This window comes from Daphnia magna, linkage group LG1 (genome assembly GCF_020631705.1).
Source record: "Daphnia magna isolate NIES linkage group LG1, ASM2063170v1.1, whole genome shotgun sequence".
Taxonomy (NCBI): domain Eukaryota; kingdom Metazoa; phylum Arthropoda; class Branchiopoda; order Diplostraca; family Daphniidae; genus Daphnia; species Daphnia magna.
In genome coordinates, this window is record NC_059182.1 from 10,563,593 (window position 1) to 10,579,871 (window position 16,279).

Below are 16,279 nucleotides of genomic sequence, written 5' to 3' on the forward strand. Positions count from 1 at the left end.
AAGGGAGGAAACACATGGCTGTTTGGCCTTTTAAAAAATCGAACTTTCTACCAAGAGCCACAATTAGATGGAAGTGGCTTCAGCTGTGATAACTACCAATGTTTAGATCAGTTGAATAATGATCAAATCCCTTCCCTGCCAATCACAGCGGTCAAATTCTCCTGACTCATCTTCGCTGATTTAAGCCCATTTTTAAATGCAACTGATCAACGAATACAGCCTACCTGAGGTGAATAGCGAGTGGAGAAGAACGACGACGATGAATACAGCAGTGTGGTGGGATGAGATGTTGGACATAAGGTGGGAGCGTTGAGAGATCGTGGGTCGTAGTGTAGGCTTCCCTAGCGATTGCTGGTAGCCATCGTTGGTGGTTTGTGGTAAAATAGACGAGACAAATCGATGCCGCCACAGCCCGCCAGACTTAATTTTGCACTGGTAGCTATTGGAAGCATCGGAAGAGAGGAAAATTGACCTGCCATCTTCGGCTTCACCAGCATCCGATGGTTCCTTGATTTTTTCACCTGAAATTTGTAATGAATGACGACCATTGAGTTACGTGCTACAGTTCACAACTATAATGCATAGATACAAATTTTGCGGTCAACATCTGTCCTATACTGTACATACATGATAGATAGATTAAATAATGTGCCATCCATTTCACTCGGTTCATACATTTTTAAATGTTAATTAAATCTGTACATACAGATGGTAAGGGGTTGATCTGCTGTGGCCTCGCCCGAAACATTTTTTATCAAAAGAAAGGCGATAAAGCCTACACCGAAAATGGAATCCCAGGCGAAGCTTTCGATTCTGTTGCAAAATTATTAATCTAGGTATTTATTTTATTTTTTTTCAAATTTACCTACACCCCGACAACGTCCCTTTTAGTAAATGATGCATGTGCACCGAAGCCTTTGTCCGAAATACGTTAGTTATATGCGTTTCAAGTAAGTATCAGACCTTCCTCGTGAAATAATCTAATTTTTAGGTTAGCCTAGCACATCACCCAAAAACTAAAGCGGAATCATTTTTTCCAGTGCGCACCGGATATTTCTGACCAAGTCCAGTTTCGTAGAATGAGCAACTGGGAATATTACGTATGTTCTAAAAACCATGAAACGTATGGATTCTAATCCTATTTTTAAGCAACGTTCAAACAAAGAATTTTCGATTCAGTTTCAAGTATTTCATCTTAAACTAAAATTTTATGCGCCTCACACCTTTGGCTAAAATTACATCAACTCTTGTAAAACGCAACACATTAAGCCCATTAGCATAACCGTTGTGCCCCAAACAGGCATGGCTTTATCGGCAAAGAAAGCGGGTTATTTTTTTAGTTAATTCCCCTTCAGTTCAAAGCAATTATTGCCCACACTTTTTGTTGAAAACTGTCCCCTCTTCTTGTTGTATCTTTTTTTTTTAATATTTCATCGTTGATATATTTTTAAAAATCCTTACTGAATTGACGGCAAGAACAGCACGCGGGCATGAAATCGTGGCAACATCGGGTGAAGCCGAAAGCCATGCGCCTTCGGACCCGAGCCATTCTGGTACCACGTCTTCTACCGGCGCCATAATCCCGGACCGGCAGGATTCTGACAACGGGTACTACCTTGGCACAGCATTACCTATTAGAAAAAAAGTTTTTAGTTAGTTTATTTGGTAGGTGATTATATAATTAAACGTTGTCATTCGCATATAGCGGTCCGGCATTGCACACTACACGAAGAACGAAGGACAAATATGTCAAATATGTCTGTGTATCAGATAGCATAAGAATGTATCACCGTTCTTTTACAAAATATGTGCATATTGTTTACTTTTAACTTGTGTGTTACGCTTGCGTGGCATATCCGTTACCTTGACACACAAGAACAATTGCATTGAAGATGACGCTATCGGACATCAATTAAAAAGCAATAGAGTATAGACCCGCCAAAATTGGCAAAACGGAACTAATACGGCACTTCCAGTTTAATATTGGTCGTTTCTGGGAAACAAACAAGGAAGCTCTCAGAAACGGGTCGTAGACGAGACAGGAGAGGTTGATGGCAGTCTCTTGGCGGAAATGAACGATTGAAAGCCCAGTTTTATACACTCCAACAACGATCTTATCGCCCATTCATTCAAAATGGCGACCTTCTCTTTGTTTTTGTCGGTGCCAACAGTGCAGTGCACGATGCAAGAAATACTTTGATATTCGCTGCAGGCCCAACAGCTTCGCTATCCAGTAGAAGGGACCTCATTTGCGCCAGCTGCCTTTCCGACTATTGCTTTCATTAAGCGTATTACGACCAGTCATTGCTCCCAAAGATGAGCTTATTACATGCTAAGGGAAGCGTTCTCCAACATGTCAAATGAAGCGGGGCAACATGATTTTCTTTTCTTTTCTTTTCTTTTTAAAGAAAAACTTAGACCACAGACGCAAGCCAATTGTATTTAGAAATAAAATTAAAACCTCGATATCATGAGAAACGGAGGCTTTTGGCTATCCCTTAACACTCAACTTCAATTGGATGTAACATGTCTAGTAATGGAACCAGTATTCCGGTAAATTAGTCCAGCAACCCGTTTTCACATATTTTCATGTATACGTGCCTTTTGGTTTTCTTGCTAAACTTTTTTTGATCACGCGTAAAAGGTTTGAGAGTAGCCAGTAGTCCTGATTTCAAAATCAATGAAATTTTATCACAATCAGCCAAGTTTGTGTCGATTTGAATGCGAATCACACGCTCCACCCTGCCGCTAAGAACTATCCACGATCGTGTTTAAATTGTAAAAATGCGGTATATACAGTAAGCTTCTTTCTCTAATTACATTGTGTACTGTAGCTCAACGGAATGGCATGAAAAACAAGGCGATGTGTGTAATGGAAGGATACATGTTGGAATGCAACGTGTTGTTTGAATTCCAATGCCTTTAGGAGCATTAAGGTGAAAGGCGGATGCATAAAATGAATCATCAATCACAAGGTTCCCAAAGTCCCTCAGTAGGATCATTTGCAAAAGCCAAAAAAACAACACTATGGGTTAATGAAACAAAATCAAACTAGGGATGTCCGCTTGTCTGCAGTATTAGTCAATAAAGTTTTTCCGCAGCCTATAATCCACTTTACAGCATTCCATGTTGGCTCACTTCATGAATTACTTGCTCGTACGATGCCCTTTTGCCTGTAAATGTCGAATAAACGCAAGGTGTTTCAATTGTTTGACGAAATTCCCATTTAAAGCCTTAGGAATTCGATGGAAAATAACTTTTCAAATCATATTTTGCCGATTCAGAAGCCGAAAATGGGTGTTTCGTAAAATTTAACTCCACAAAAAACCAAAGTAAGTCACAATCAGTAGTTAGCACAAGAGCATGTCATAACCGTTCTCGATGGAAACTGAAATAAAAGCTTAATATTCGTTTTCTCCTCCTCGCGAAGGAAAGATTGCATAATAACATTCCAACATTAACGAATATGACAACTAATAGCTAATACAAGAGCTGCTCCAACAATGACGTCAAGTTATCGGGCCGGGAAAAGGGAAATTTAGGCTAAAAAAAAAAAAATAACAAAAAAACCTAAAACAAAACAAAAAAAAATTATGTGACGGGATCCCATTTGATGATGACTTATTCACATCTTAGCTTTCATGTTCATAAGACGATCAATAACAGAGAAGATTGATTTTCCCGTGACGTCGTCACCAACGTTCCGATCGCAGTTTTGTTATTACAAAATTGTTGGTCTATATTCACCATGTAGCCGCGTCTCTGTTCAATATTTCACTTCTTAAGCTACTGCACCCAACTAGGTATGGGGCGATGAACGTGACGAAAAACTGACTGAAAAGATAGCCAAATAGGCAAGGGAGGAATGGGATTAGGCCAAAGGATTTGTGGCAAAAGAAAATCAATTAAATTAGCCCGACTTTTCACTTACAGGATATACTTTGTGGGTGGACTAAACGTGAGCTAAGCTTATTCGACGTCAATGGCAACATACTTCGTCCGCTCATCCCGTTTGGCTGATCGGTATACCTATACTGACAAAACACATCAAATCTACCTGTGTGTTTGTGCTCATTTATTTCGAACGTTGAGCAATGTGATCCTCGGCATGATTGGTTAAATTATTAGTTGACGATTGCAAGTCAATTAAACGTCAAACAGCTGTTAGTAAAAAAACAAACAAAGAGAGCAGCTGATAACAACAACTGCTTTTCGTGTCTGCTATGGAAAGAACAACAGTGCGAGAATAGAAAAGAAAATTCAATGAAAATTGGTTTATCCGTTTGAAGATGGATTCCATGTGTCACTCTGTGTGGTATACGCTAATATTCAAGACTTTAGCGATATTATTCAAAACGGGAAAATTTCCCAAACAGCAGGAACCAGTCTCCGCTTGTGTTTTTCCCATTTTCTTTGCTTTGGTTTGCCGTGAGAGCACGTCAAAATGTATTCGCTAGCGACTGCCTCCTCCCAACTCCTTTCGACTGGCAAGTCAAGCCCGCGGCTGTCAAACTGAAAGCTAATTGAATCGGGACCGGATCCTGCCGACGTGTCGTTTTTTTGCTTCGCAGAACGTTGCCTCACCCGTGGCTTAGAGTGTCAACAATTCGTGAGATACTGCCAAACATAAACAACGGCACATCAATGCGTGGCAACGATGAGTGTCAGCAGGAATAGGGCCATTGGATTAAGGACTAAGCTTATCTGGTGACGAAAATACGGACACTCAGACAGCGACGGCAGTTCATAGTTTCCTCACAATTTATCAATTCACGTGTATCATCTGTATGTTCCTTGTTGCTTTGTCTTTGTTCTAGGTGATCGATCGATATGCCATACGTTTAGCAACCGCGAATTGACATAGTCTTCGTTCATTAGAAATGTATTACTCTCAAATGGATCACCCTTCAACATCAGTCACGACCTATGTCCTCTGCGTCTGAATTTCCAGTAGGCCTAAAAGGTGAAAAGGTTCCCAGAAAAAAGAAAGCGCAGGCAGCTACAATCAATCTCGTGAGCCACTATAGATAATCATTTCTACTTTTGGTGGCTATTCTTTTGCCTAGACCACAGCCTTCGTTCGAAAACCATAGCAACGCGTGTCTAATAGTCAAACGACTTACAATTCGAACCATTTTTGTTATTTCAACCATTTCAGCGCAGTCATGCGTGCAAACTCGTCAGACGGAGACAATGATTAGACGACGTAAGAATAGTAAGCCCAGTTGCATTTTCATGTCATGGTTGCTCATCAAACGCGACAAGTGACGGCAAGTCACAATGATGTCTAGCTGGGGGAAAAACATAGGAAACTAATACAAAAACGCGTCAGTGCAGCAAGCCGACCGTAAAACGGGCTTTAAACCATTTTTACGCAAAGAAAAATACGCCTTTGGTTCCCAACTTTTGGTTGATGTTTATTTATTTGGTTTTCTTCTTTTTCTTTTACTACCACCTTATCATTTTGGAGCTTTTTTTCTGTTTTGCCGGCTTAGTGAAAAAAAAAAAAGTATAAAATGGAAACTAACACAAGCCAAGACGCGGGAAAGGAAGAGACGGGCGTGAAAAAAAAGCGTCCACCAGACAGGGAAATAAGTTTTGTCCATCAACGAAGTAGTACGTCTGACCATCTTCCACTTGGATGAACATTTTCCAAGAAGATACGTCCATTACAGCAATATAAAGAAACGAAATGCATTGGCTATGGCATTCACTATAGCTTATCATTTCTTCACCCCGACTTTAAGTTGCATGCGTAATTTGTAAACACCTTTTTAGTTTCAAGTTTAACACATTTGATTTGTTCAGTTCTTTCGACAAAGCCCACTGGATTTTATTGCATCTATATATTAGGTCTATACTATAGTGGCGGTATAGGTCATCACAAGGCGAAATGGTTATGAATAACCTTCCAGATCGTTGCTGCATAGTCGGGAAGAAAGGCGAACTACTATATAACATGGCGTATGCAAGGAACACGTGATAAATAGGTAACAGATTGAGAGGGAATCCTTCGTCTGCTTTGCTGTAAACTGGCGATTATCTTAACTGTAGCGGAAGCACATTTGGTGCTTGCATATCTCGCCCAGCTCTACAGAATTCTCAATCATTTTACTGGAAATGTAATAGAAAATTTGTCTTTTTTTTCCTTTTTTGAAAGTAAAAAAAAGGCTAAAAATATTGAAACGTCACGTTTCATTGAATGATCTCGTTAGGTGAAAGCGGGGTTAAAGAGTAATGGCTCGTCTAGCGAAGAAGGCTATGTCATCGTTGACAATAGGGTCTACCGTTGGTCTATGGGGTGGCGCAGGACAGCTTCAGTTTTTGTTGAAATAAAGTGCAAGCCGAGGCGGAGAAATATTGGACGTTTAGGACGGCGGTAACCTAAAGATGGAAGTAGCTCGTCCATCAAAGAAATGGGGTCCATTTTCTTCTTCGAGATGTCATGCGTATTTACTAAGGAAAGAACGGCACATTGGTAACGATCTATATCCACCGGCGAACGGAGGAGCAGAACGGCTGACAGGGGATTGTTTCCATTGGTAACTCAACTGAAGAGCAGTTTGTCTTTCTGTCCTCGAGGAGATCCTTTTTCTGTTCCCCTTTTCTTTTCATTCGTATGCTCCATTGTGTTATTTTTTGATCTCACTCTGCCTCTTTTGTTTCCTTTGATTGCTCATCTTAGCCAAAGACACAGCAGTCATCGAAACTATTACAGGTTGATGGACGATGCACTTTCGCTGTGCCAAAGCAATGAAGACAATAAAGCAAGCATTGGCCTACACGTGGTGAGAGAAGAGGTTCAGCTCCAACAGCTGCACATTCTGATGACAAACACGCTGGAAATCGATAAGAGATTCGGGGGGAGGGGGAATCGTTCCATTGAATATTAGCACGTGGCAATGTTGATCAATTCCGTTCACGCATTGTCCCGTGTTTTGCATTATTAAAAACTGTATACTAGGCCGCTGCAGTTATAGACAGTCTGCCTGTGAGGTTAAAGAATACAAAAGGAAATCCAATATCTGCAGATGACCGCGTCGATTTCTCTATGTCTGATAACGTGAAGATCCTTCGTTTTTTTTTGTTTTTTTTTTTTTTTTCTTTTATCTTTTTTCCTCCTTCTTTCTGTACCCTGGCTGACTGTGATACATAAATCGACTGGTACAGACACATTCACAATGCTGTCATCTTTCACGGGAAATCCTCACCAAAACGACCAACGTGGAAAATAAAATAAAATAAAATAAAATAAAGAATAACTAAAACAGACTAGGATCCTACTACGCAGTAAGATGATATTGCAAGGGTCGTCTAGGGCGGCCGCCATTGTGCATTGCCGAAGCCGTCGACAAGATTTCATATTGGTTCCACTCGCTGAAAGTCTTTTATTATCCCTTTCCATTCTTTTTTCCCTTTTTTTTTTTGCTCAGTCTTTTTGGGATGTATACATTTATCTTGGGAACTAGGTTGTCATCTCTCAACTGGTCTAGAACCGTCTCTGCCACCCACAAAACGAAATGTCAAATAATGCGGAAAAAAAAGGCGGGAAATCGGAAAAAGTCGTGGCTGTAATCGTTCATCAGAACGGAGGCTCTTGCTCCGTTAGAGTTGACAACTATAAGCATTAAAAGTTAGTCATTTAGTTACAAGTGAAAGGAGAAGACTTCACTTTTACTCATTCGCTTATCTCGGTTCTGCATCCTTTTTATTGCATCCAGCAACGTCGTCTAAGCACTACTTCAAAAGTAATAATTGATACTTGGCTGGCCGCTCCGAACCAACACTTTGGAACGCAAACCGCATGCACTAAAAGGTCTTAAACCCAACCGTGTCCATAATAGAAAGGTTGCAGGATAACCAACGGTGAAACAATTGTTGTTTCTTCGCCCTCCCCCTCTCCCCCTTCCCTAAAAACAGAAAACAAAATTACCATTAGTTCCAATGGTTAACTCGTTCTAGAGTAACGTCTCTAAACGATCTGGGTGAAGTCAAGCGTCGCAATCCTGACTTCTTCGCGTCATTTACTTTAATATTCTTATCAAGTGACTTTAAATGGTCACTTTAATGTTCGTTTGCGAAAATGAAAAATGTTTTGCGACCTTTTCCTAAAAACAAAAATCAAAAGCCAAGGATATTTAAAAAGTAAAAATTAAAATTAAATTAAAAAGTCAAACGCGTTAGGCAAAAGTGATCTGTGTTCACCTAATTTCAATTTAGATTTTTCAATAATGGAGAAATTGTGCATTGATATGTGATGGGTGAGTTATATGCTACTTGTCTTGCTATTATCAATATTATTTTTTATTTGATTTATTTATTCATTTAGTTTTAAATTTTTTTTTGTTTTTGTTAAACGATTGTCAGCTCCGTCAGCATGGCTCAGATTTCGCTCCTGCCACTGTTGTTGATGTTGCTACTACCATTGCTGGCTCTACACTACTGTCACTCGTTCCCTTTTCACGAATTCATTTCAGCTCTTCACATAGCTTCCTCTGCATCCCCTTTTATTTTAAACAGCACGCGGTTGGCTGGCTTCTATGCAAATAAGGCCAACACCCGCGTCCATTTCCCCACCTCACAACCCGTATTTTTATACTCGTCTACGTTCTGCGGCTATCCACTGCGAGACGCTTGGCATCCAGGTCTCCGTTCATTTTCAGCAGCAAATGGTTGGATGGGTTTTTTCCTTTATTTTGTCCCCCCTTCCCCCTGTTTTGCTTTTTTAATGTTTCGCCAGTGACTACTACTACGTCAGTCTTCTGTTCTTCCCTTTTCTACGCATTCTCTCCCGTTTTCTTCTGCTCAGTCTCCCCGGTGGTGCTCATCTCGTTCCTCTTTCCTCTTCGATTTACTCTTTCTCTGTATCTCTCTGCCTCTCTATGGCTGTCTTTCTCTTTTCCATTCGTATGGAACTCGTACCTCCATCTCGCTACCAGCGCTGCTTTCGAGACACGATCGATATGAACGTAGACCTTCTACGCAGCAATTAGCGGCTCGTTTTGTCACTGACGGCGTGATGCATTTTGCGTCACTTTAAGACGAGAATGTCAACGTCTTTCGGCTTTTCAATTGCTCCCTCCTTCACGTAAACGAAGCGCGAACCAAGTCTCTCCATTTGTGTCATTATGCAGTTGAAACAGCCTTCGGTACACTGTGACCACCTTCAAGGTGTTTTTGGATTGGTTTGAAATTTATACGTGCTATGTTGTACGTGCTCCGAAAATATGCCAATGTTTCTTACAAATATTGCGAAATTCACTTCATTTACGTATATTTCCAATTGGGATTTCCGCTGTCGCAAAATTTGGTTTCTTTTACCTATATTGCTGTGAATTGAGATCGGCCATGCTCAACACGAAGTTGCACGTCAGCATTATCCAACCCCTACGTACCTTGTCTAAACAACATTAGCCAACAAGAGTTGACGTTGCTCTTTTGTACACTTATTTGACGAAATTATAGTTTTTCTTTTTCGTTCGTCCCTACTTTTATATTTAGATGTTTCCTATGAAATAGGCCGCCACATCGAATTCATCAGTCATGGCATTAGAGATTGAATAGTAAAATCGCTAAACAATATGCATATCCGTCATTGAACTGCCCATTGAGATAGAGCGATAGATAGACGAAAAATTTGTGTAATGGCATATTATAATCTAAATCTAATATAATATAAGAGAACGCTATCGCTATGTGCCTGCTGGTTGACATTGTCATCGTCTTGACTACCGATAGAAGTGTTTTCAAATTCCAGAAATTTCTAGAGCTCTTATTCCCCAATCTTTCCCTTGCCCGGTTTCCACTGGCTAAGCAATGCCGGAAGAAGCTGCCAAGCGAGTCGCATTAGATCTTAGAGGGGAAATAGCAGACACGCCTCCAACGAGCTGACACCTGGTGATCGCTACAAATTCCGTTCTCTGATATCGGCGTGGAAACCGGAGGCAAATGCTGGTCCATTGACTTTTCTCCTCCCACCCCAATTCCACCTATTTATTTATATTTATCTATTTTTTTGCCAGTTCCATCCAAGTAAAACATCCTTTATGACGCTAACGTGCATTTTTTAGATCGAAAGAAAATGTTCACTGTTCGGTAAAAAGGTCATCAGGCTGATCGATGGGAATGTGAATAGTCTGAAACCATATGGAATATATGGTTGCGTTGATCTATGAAAGCTCTAATGGCGATCGTATCTAGCACGTCACGCTGCCTTTCGTTCTTTGCGTAGATAGCAACGACGGGGCCTGTCTTTTCTGTCAGTGGGCGATGTTATTGAGTTTCACCACTGCCATTAGGCGCAGTGCACCTGCTTTTCAACTCACAAGCGGCTTGTAGGAGCTGACAGACAGCCACTTCTCTGCAATTAACTTGTTTACAAACTTTGACTTTCTTCGCTTGTACGTGCACGTACCGTTGTAGCCGTCCACGTCAATGGAGCCGACTCTTATTGGACAAGTGGTTTGCTGGCAGCCTGGCTATTTAGTTCATATCATCAACCTCACATTCGATGACTGAAAGGTGCGGGCGCCGACGAAAAAAGAAGAAGAATAATGCGGCATTGCAGAAGGAGTGTGCAGAAGGATAGTTCTTGTGCGATGGGGAGGACGGGGTTGGCTGGTGGAAGAATGGTAGGCAAAAGATAGACAAGCGAGAGAGAAACATAGATAAAGAGAAAGGAGAGAACAAAAATAGAGAGGGATGAAGCGCATGGGAAAAGATAAAGACGGAAGAGAAAGAAAACGTGTAGACGTTAGCTATGGCAAAGTCAGATTATTGATCTGTTCCCAAGCTTCACCCACCCACCCATCTCTCTTTCTCTCTCTTTATCTCCATTTACTCTCTCTCTCTCTCTCTCTCTCTATCTATCTATCTATATATATATATATATATAAATGTCTACCTTTCAACTTTCAGCGTTATAGCAAATGTTAACGCAAATGTAGGACGAACTTTTCTTTCTTCTTTTTTTTTGGGGTGGGGGAGTTAACTGATAAAGTAGTGCATTGAACGAGCGCGGACTGTACAAGCGATTCTATTAATTTCATTACGTATAGTCAATAGTGTTAGAGTTTGATGCTATAGATAATACGAGAGAGACCATTGTGCAAGCCCATTCTAGTGTCCTTGTTTTGAAGTTAAGAGAAGACGATTCGGCTGGACGTGGCTGGCGGTACCAGACAAACTAAAATCAACCGGAAACCAGCAAAGGTATCATATAAATGTCACATTAAAAAGAAAATCGTATGAAAGTACAAAACTCAAAAAATCCAAATGCCATGCAACGCTTAGGCAGACCATGTGCGTTATGTTCTGCTGTACATTTTCATTTTGAAATCCATTTTTTGATACTCTATAATCACACCCTTGGAATAAAAAACCAGAAAAACAAACAAAAACGACGTGGGTTGTATGAGAATCATGTAGCTTTCTCTTGGCCTCAGCAAGTACCCAGCGTTGTTCTTTCTCTCTCGTTGCGCCCGTCTTTATCATTGCCTCCGCCCTCGCCAGCTCCCCCATTTCCGGAAAAAGGCAAGGTACTCGTAACAGTGGCTCTGAATGCGGTTTTTATTCCAACACCCTCCGTCATTCGAATAAACTCCCTTCGTCTGCCAACTTCCTCATCCTCTTGGGGGTGGTGACACGGCAGAAACAGACACACTATTGATTTCTATTTCTATTTATTTATGCATGTTTTTGTTTAGTTTTGTTTTTTTCTGGAGTCTTTCAAAGCTTGGGCAATGACTGTGCCATTTGGTCTCCCCCCCCTACCTAACTATCGTTCATTTTTATGTGTCTGTCAAGGTACACATGCGTTCCATCTAGTTGTGGCTGCGTATGCGTTGGATTATACAAAGCAATCGGAAAAAAAGCGGAAAATATTCCAGAGTATTTTTTGAATTCATAACTGTCGCCCTGGTTGTAGCGGCGCACTGACTCGGCATCAGTTAAGAGATCCCCATTGCCAGATAGCCTTTAGCATAGTCTCCCTCAACTAGCTTTACTGTAGCAATATCTAGAGCATTTGCCACTGCTAGTACAAGCGCAGGCTCATAGTGTGTTCTGTGTTCTTCAATATAGGACATCGTTTACCGCATTGTCAGAGCCTGCAAGAACATTGGATTCAATGGTTTTCGATCGTCCGGATACGAAGGCCAGAGAATTCCGAATAGTCTGCGTTGTTTTCTTTTTGTGGTCTTCGCTGTCAATTCAGGCGGGCATGTCTCGAAGGGCAATGGAAAATAATTGAAGTTTGTCAGTTTTCATCTGGCCATTGAGAATGGACCGTCGGGCAGGGGGTAATCACCGACAGTGCGGGCACGCAAAGAATGCCAGTAGGTAGTCGGCTAGTCGGTCAGAATCTCCGACAAGGAGAGAGGACTAGATGAAATGAAATGTTGAAAGGCGACAAGGTCGTCAACATGCCCGACAACAGTTGAAATGAGACAACAACAGGAACCCAAATGTTTCAATGGCAGACGAGAGAATAAGGAGACAGTGGGAAGGATCAAAAAGACGATGGAACAAAAGGGCCCAACTTTCCGCTCAATAAATACCGACACAGCCGACAGCAGTTGAATCGTCGCCGCTTGTATTTGTTGTATTTTATTCGCCGTCTTTCTGTCTCTCTCTCCTTCTCTGGCTTATCTTTTTGAAGCCATCCACGCAAGCGTGTAATGAGTATCGACAGGCCAACAAACAATCTCCGAACCGATTGTAAATTGACGTTCAGCTATTAAAGCGTAACGGCGGATGTATAGCGGAAATCAAGTCAAAGAACCAAATCTATTCGGAAGAATCGAATCCTAAAACAAAGATGAGAGACAAAACATTGGATGACTGAAAACGAGAAACCACGTCTTGAATTCATTGTCTCCAAAGAACCGCACACGTCGTTTCCCCGCTCAAACACTTTCCTTTTTGCTTCCACTGGCTTACGAATTTGTTGTGCATTCGAATTATTTCAATGCAAAACAACGACATCAGTGAACATAACACGATCGATTTTGTGTTACTTGTGCTACAACTATAGTTGCAAAGCGTCTTGAACGTGTGTTCTCAGCCAAACAATTTGTGCGTTCAAAACCTTTCGCGAAACATGCGCTGCTTTCCTTGTCGACCGTCAGGCGGAACTGATCGACTTTCGGCATTTGATTATATTATCTGAACAAACAAAAATGTACGTGAATTATTAAACTGCTCTCACTACTAGTTACAACTAAAATCGCAACGGGGAAACGCACTATTCGTAATCTCGTGTGTTTCTGCAATCAAACGCCACTGCCGAAATCATTTCCAAGATGAAAGTTAAACGGCTGGAGTCGCTACGGAATAGAGAGATCATCATCGTTGTGTGTCGCTACATAAACGGAGTTGAGACCAGTGGGTGACGGCCTTCATTTTCCTTGCCGTGCGTTTGACACACAATTTTCAAGTCTATTTCATACCAGTAGATTTGAGACGTTAAAGTTCGTGTCATTCGAAGAAATGTAGAACTATTATAAGGAACAAAAGAATTAAAAGAAAAGATTGAGAGAGAAAGAGAGTGTTGAGGCGGTACGAGGTTGCGCAACCTGACTGAGCTCGATGGGATCAGCATGACAGCCATTATCACGTTTCTCCATTTAACTATCTACTTTTAACTGGGGTACTTGATAATGTCGAGGGAGGTTTTCATTGACACTCCTTTATCCGCCTGAGCGGCATAGAAAAAAAACACAAAAAAACAACGAAAAATAACAAAAGGTATACCGATGGTTATATTCTTATCTGTACGCGACCCTTTGACCCTTAACGAGCTGCACGTCTTAACCGAAGCTTAAAGAATCAGGATAACATTTAGTGCTAGGGTCATAAATGGTGAGTCTTTCAGAAGAAGAAGAGCCGGCGTAATTTGTACCATTTTTTTTTTTTCTCTTTCGTTATTTCTTTCCCCATTGCCTTTGTCTGCCTAAAAAAGAATAGTTTTCCTTCTCCTTTAAAAAGCGAGGGTGAATAAGGGTCGTGCTGGCTGTACGCTGTAGTACATGTTATGCATCGACTGACAGTGGTGGTGGCGTCGCATTCTAATGCATCTTTCTCATACCGTAGCGCTCGGCTCGCTCAATCATTATGTTAGATAGTTATATAAAGGATCGATGGGGTAGCAGAGGAAATTCCAGAACTTTGGCCGCCATCCCTCACCGACAACGACGACGGCGAACCGACAAACGGGCCAGTCAAAACATTTTCAAATCATCATAAAAACAAAAGATTCCGAAAATTTGTGGCCCAACAGCATCTTGGCTAAATGTTAAAAGCCTCTCTTCTCAACAACCCCCCCTACCACCCCCAAATTCTTCTCGTTATCCCTTTCTCACTTTCTTTAATCATCGGGCCCCAACATGGACGTTTGGTGTTTCTTGTTCTCGCTTATTCCAAAGTTGAGAAAGCGAAATTCAAACGAAATTCTTCCTCCAATTTGTCTGTGTTCACCGTCTGCTAAGGGTTGCCGACGCGGATTTATCGGCAATTAGATGATGACATTCCCGGTTTTTTAAATAACCGACCCAGTTTAAACCGCAAAAAAAAAAGAAGTAGGCAACGGCAAAGGAAGAGAGCCACGGGGGAAGGCAAAAGGGAGAAAAAAAGAAGGAATCAAACTATCAGCTCTAATAGTCCAGCTGATCCAAGTCTTTGACCAAAAAACCTAGAAAAAAAAAGAAAAAAAAGTTGCCGCAGATTCGTATTTCGTGACCGCGTCACAGAGCACCAAAGAACTGGGGGGATGAAGACGTAAACAACAGGAGAACGAAAGCCACGAATAATAATAATAAAAAGAAAGAGAAAAAAGAAAACCCGACAGAGAAAGATGACGACGGGCTGGAAATAAGATGAGCTGGCGCGCGATGCACTCAGAGATAGAAGGTCCATCTAAGGTCGATATAGAGAGCAGAACGATTGCGAGACGGACGACTTGGAATCGGAAGAAAGAAAAGAACACACACACAAAAAAAAAACAGGAGGAATATAGTCGTCCGACTGCCTTCCAAGTCGATTTTCTTCTCGCTCCCTATTTTCTTCTCGTTCCCTTTTCAAACTTTTTTTTTTCTGCCCCGTGTTCTTATTGGATTTGATTCTTGTTGCGGCCAGACCCCAGTGCGTCTTGTTCTTTTCTTAGTCCAACTTCTTCATACATCATTTCTTCTATCGTCCTTCCCTGGACTCCCTTTACCGAATCTTCTCTATAGTTCCTACACGGCCGCCACCATTGACAGTCGATTGGTTCCCTATCTGATTCCCGACCAAACTTTTTCTTCCTTTCCTTTTTTTTCCTTTTTCGTTCGCTTTCTCCTTCGTCTTTTTCATTACTTTCTTTTACATTTTCTTCGTTCAGTTTTGTATTTTATTTTATTCTTAAGGGAAAGGGAGTAGCTTTAAGTTGATGGTGATACGCTGAAGACCTTAAATGTTGTACTTAGAGAGCTTTTTAAAGCACCTCAATTCTATATTATTAGGGATATGTCAAGTAAGCGGTGAAGTGAACCAAAACACCAAGACTCTTTAAAGAGAAAAACGGTGAAAATCAAAAAGGTAGGTGAAAGAACAAAAGGATTCTAGCGCGAACCTTTCCTTTACTTTCACATCATCTTTTCCCTTGTTTTTTGCTTTCCTTTTTTTGTGTGGATTATTACCACCATTTTCTTTTTGATCCGTCGCCAGCGTTACACGTTCCATTGCTTCTATTGACTGCACGTCGTTATTGCCCACCCGCGCCACACGCCGCTAGGAAGATGGACGCGGGAAAGGAAATAAAACAAAAAACAAAAAACAAAGATGGAAAAAAAGAAAGAAAAAAATGACAGCGAACTTCACGCCGACGCTCACCCCATCCCATCTTACACTTGCCCGATTCCTCCCACTCAACCTATTATATACTGATATACAGAGTCTATGCTATCTGTATCGATCGTGCGTGGTGGCGTTCGGTTGTCATAGGGCTACGTTAGCCTGCTCGTCCTTGTCCCTCTCTTCCGTCTTTTGGCACTGGCTCTATTCTTTTGGCATCGGCCACCGACATTTCGGGCAGAGCAAAACTGGCCAGCTTATTCCGAAAGGCTATCAATGTTCTGCCGAGTAACTCAGCTTGCCTATAGCATCGGAAGGAAGCACTAGAAGAATCAGCGTCGCTATTGCACCTATACTCTCCACTCCATCTTGATCACCTTTCTACACCGGAAACAGGAAACCTACAACAGTATTTTCGAATCAACAGCCGTGGCTGATCGTTGCTGAGGTC

The 16,279-nt window shown here is 41.4% G+C and overlaps 1 protein-coding gene across 3 annotated transcripts in view; it reads right to left on the reverse strand.

Annotated features, from left to right (window-relative positions):
• LOC116928358 (protein turtle) overlaps positions 1 to 16,279 on the reverse strand; it is a 40,232-nt gene that overhangs the window by 11,993 nt on the left and 11,960 nt on the right. For all 3 annotated transcript variants that reach the window (XM_032935451.2, XM_032935442.2, XM_032935434.2), the window contains exons 2-3: positions 1,462 to 1,631; positions 225 to 521 (exon numbers count right to left, since the gene is read on the reverse strand). In XM_032935451.2, coding sequence (XP_032791342.2) covers positions 225 to 521; positions 1,462 to 1,549 — 385 coding nt within the window. In that variant the 5' untranslated portion in view covers positions 1,550 to 1,631. The remainder of the gene's footprint in view (positions 1 to 224; positions 522 to 1,461; positions 1,632 to 16,279) is intronic.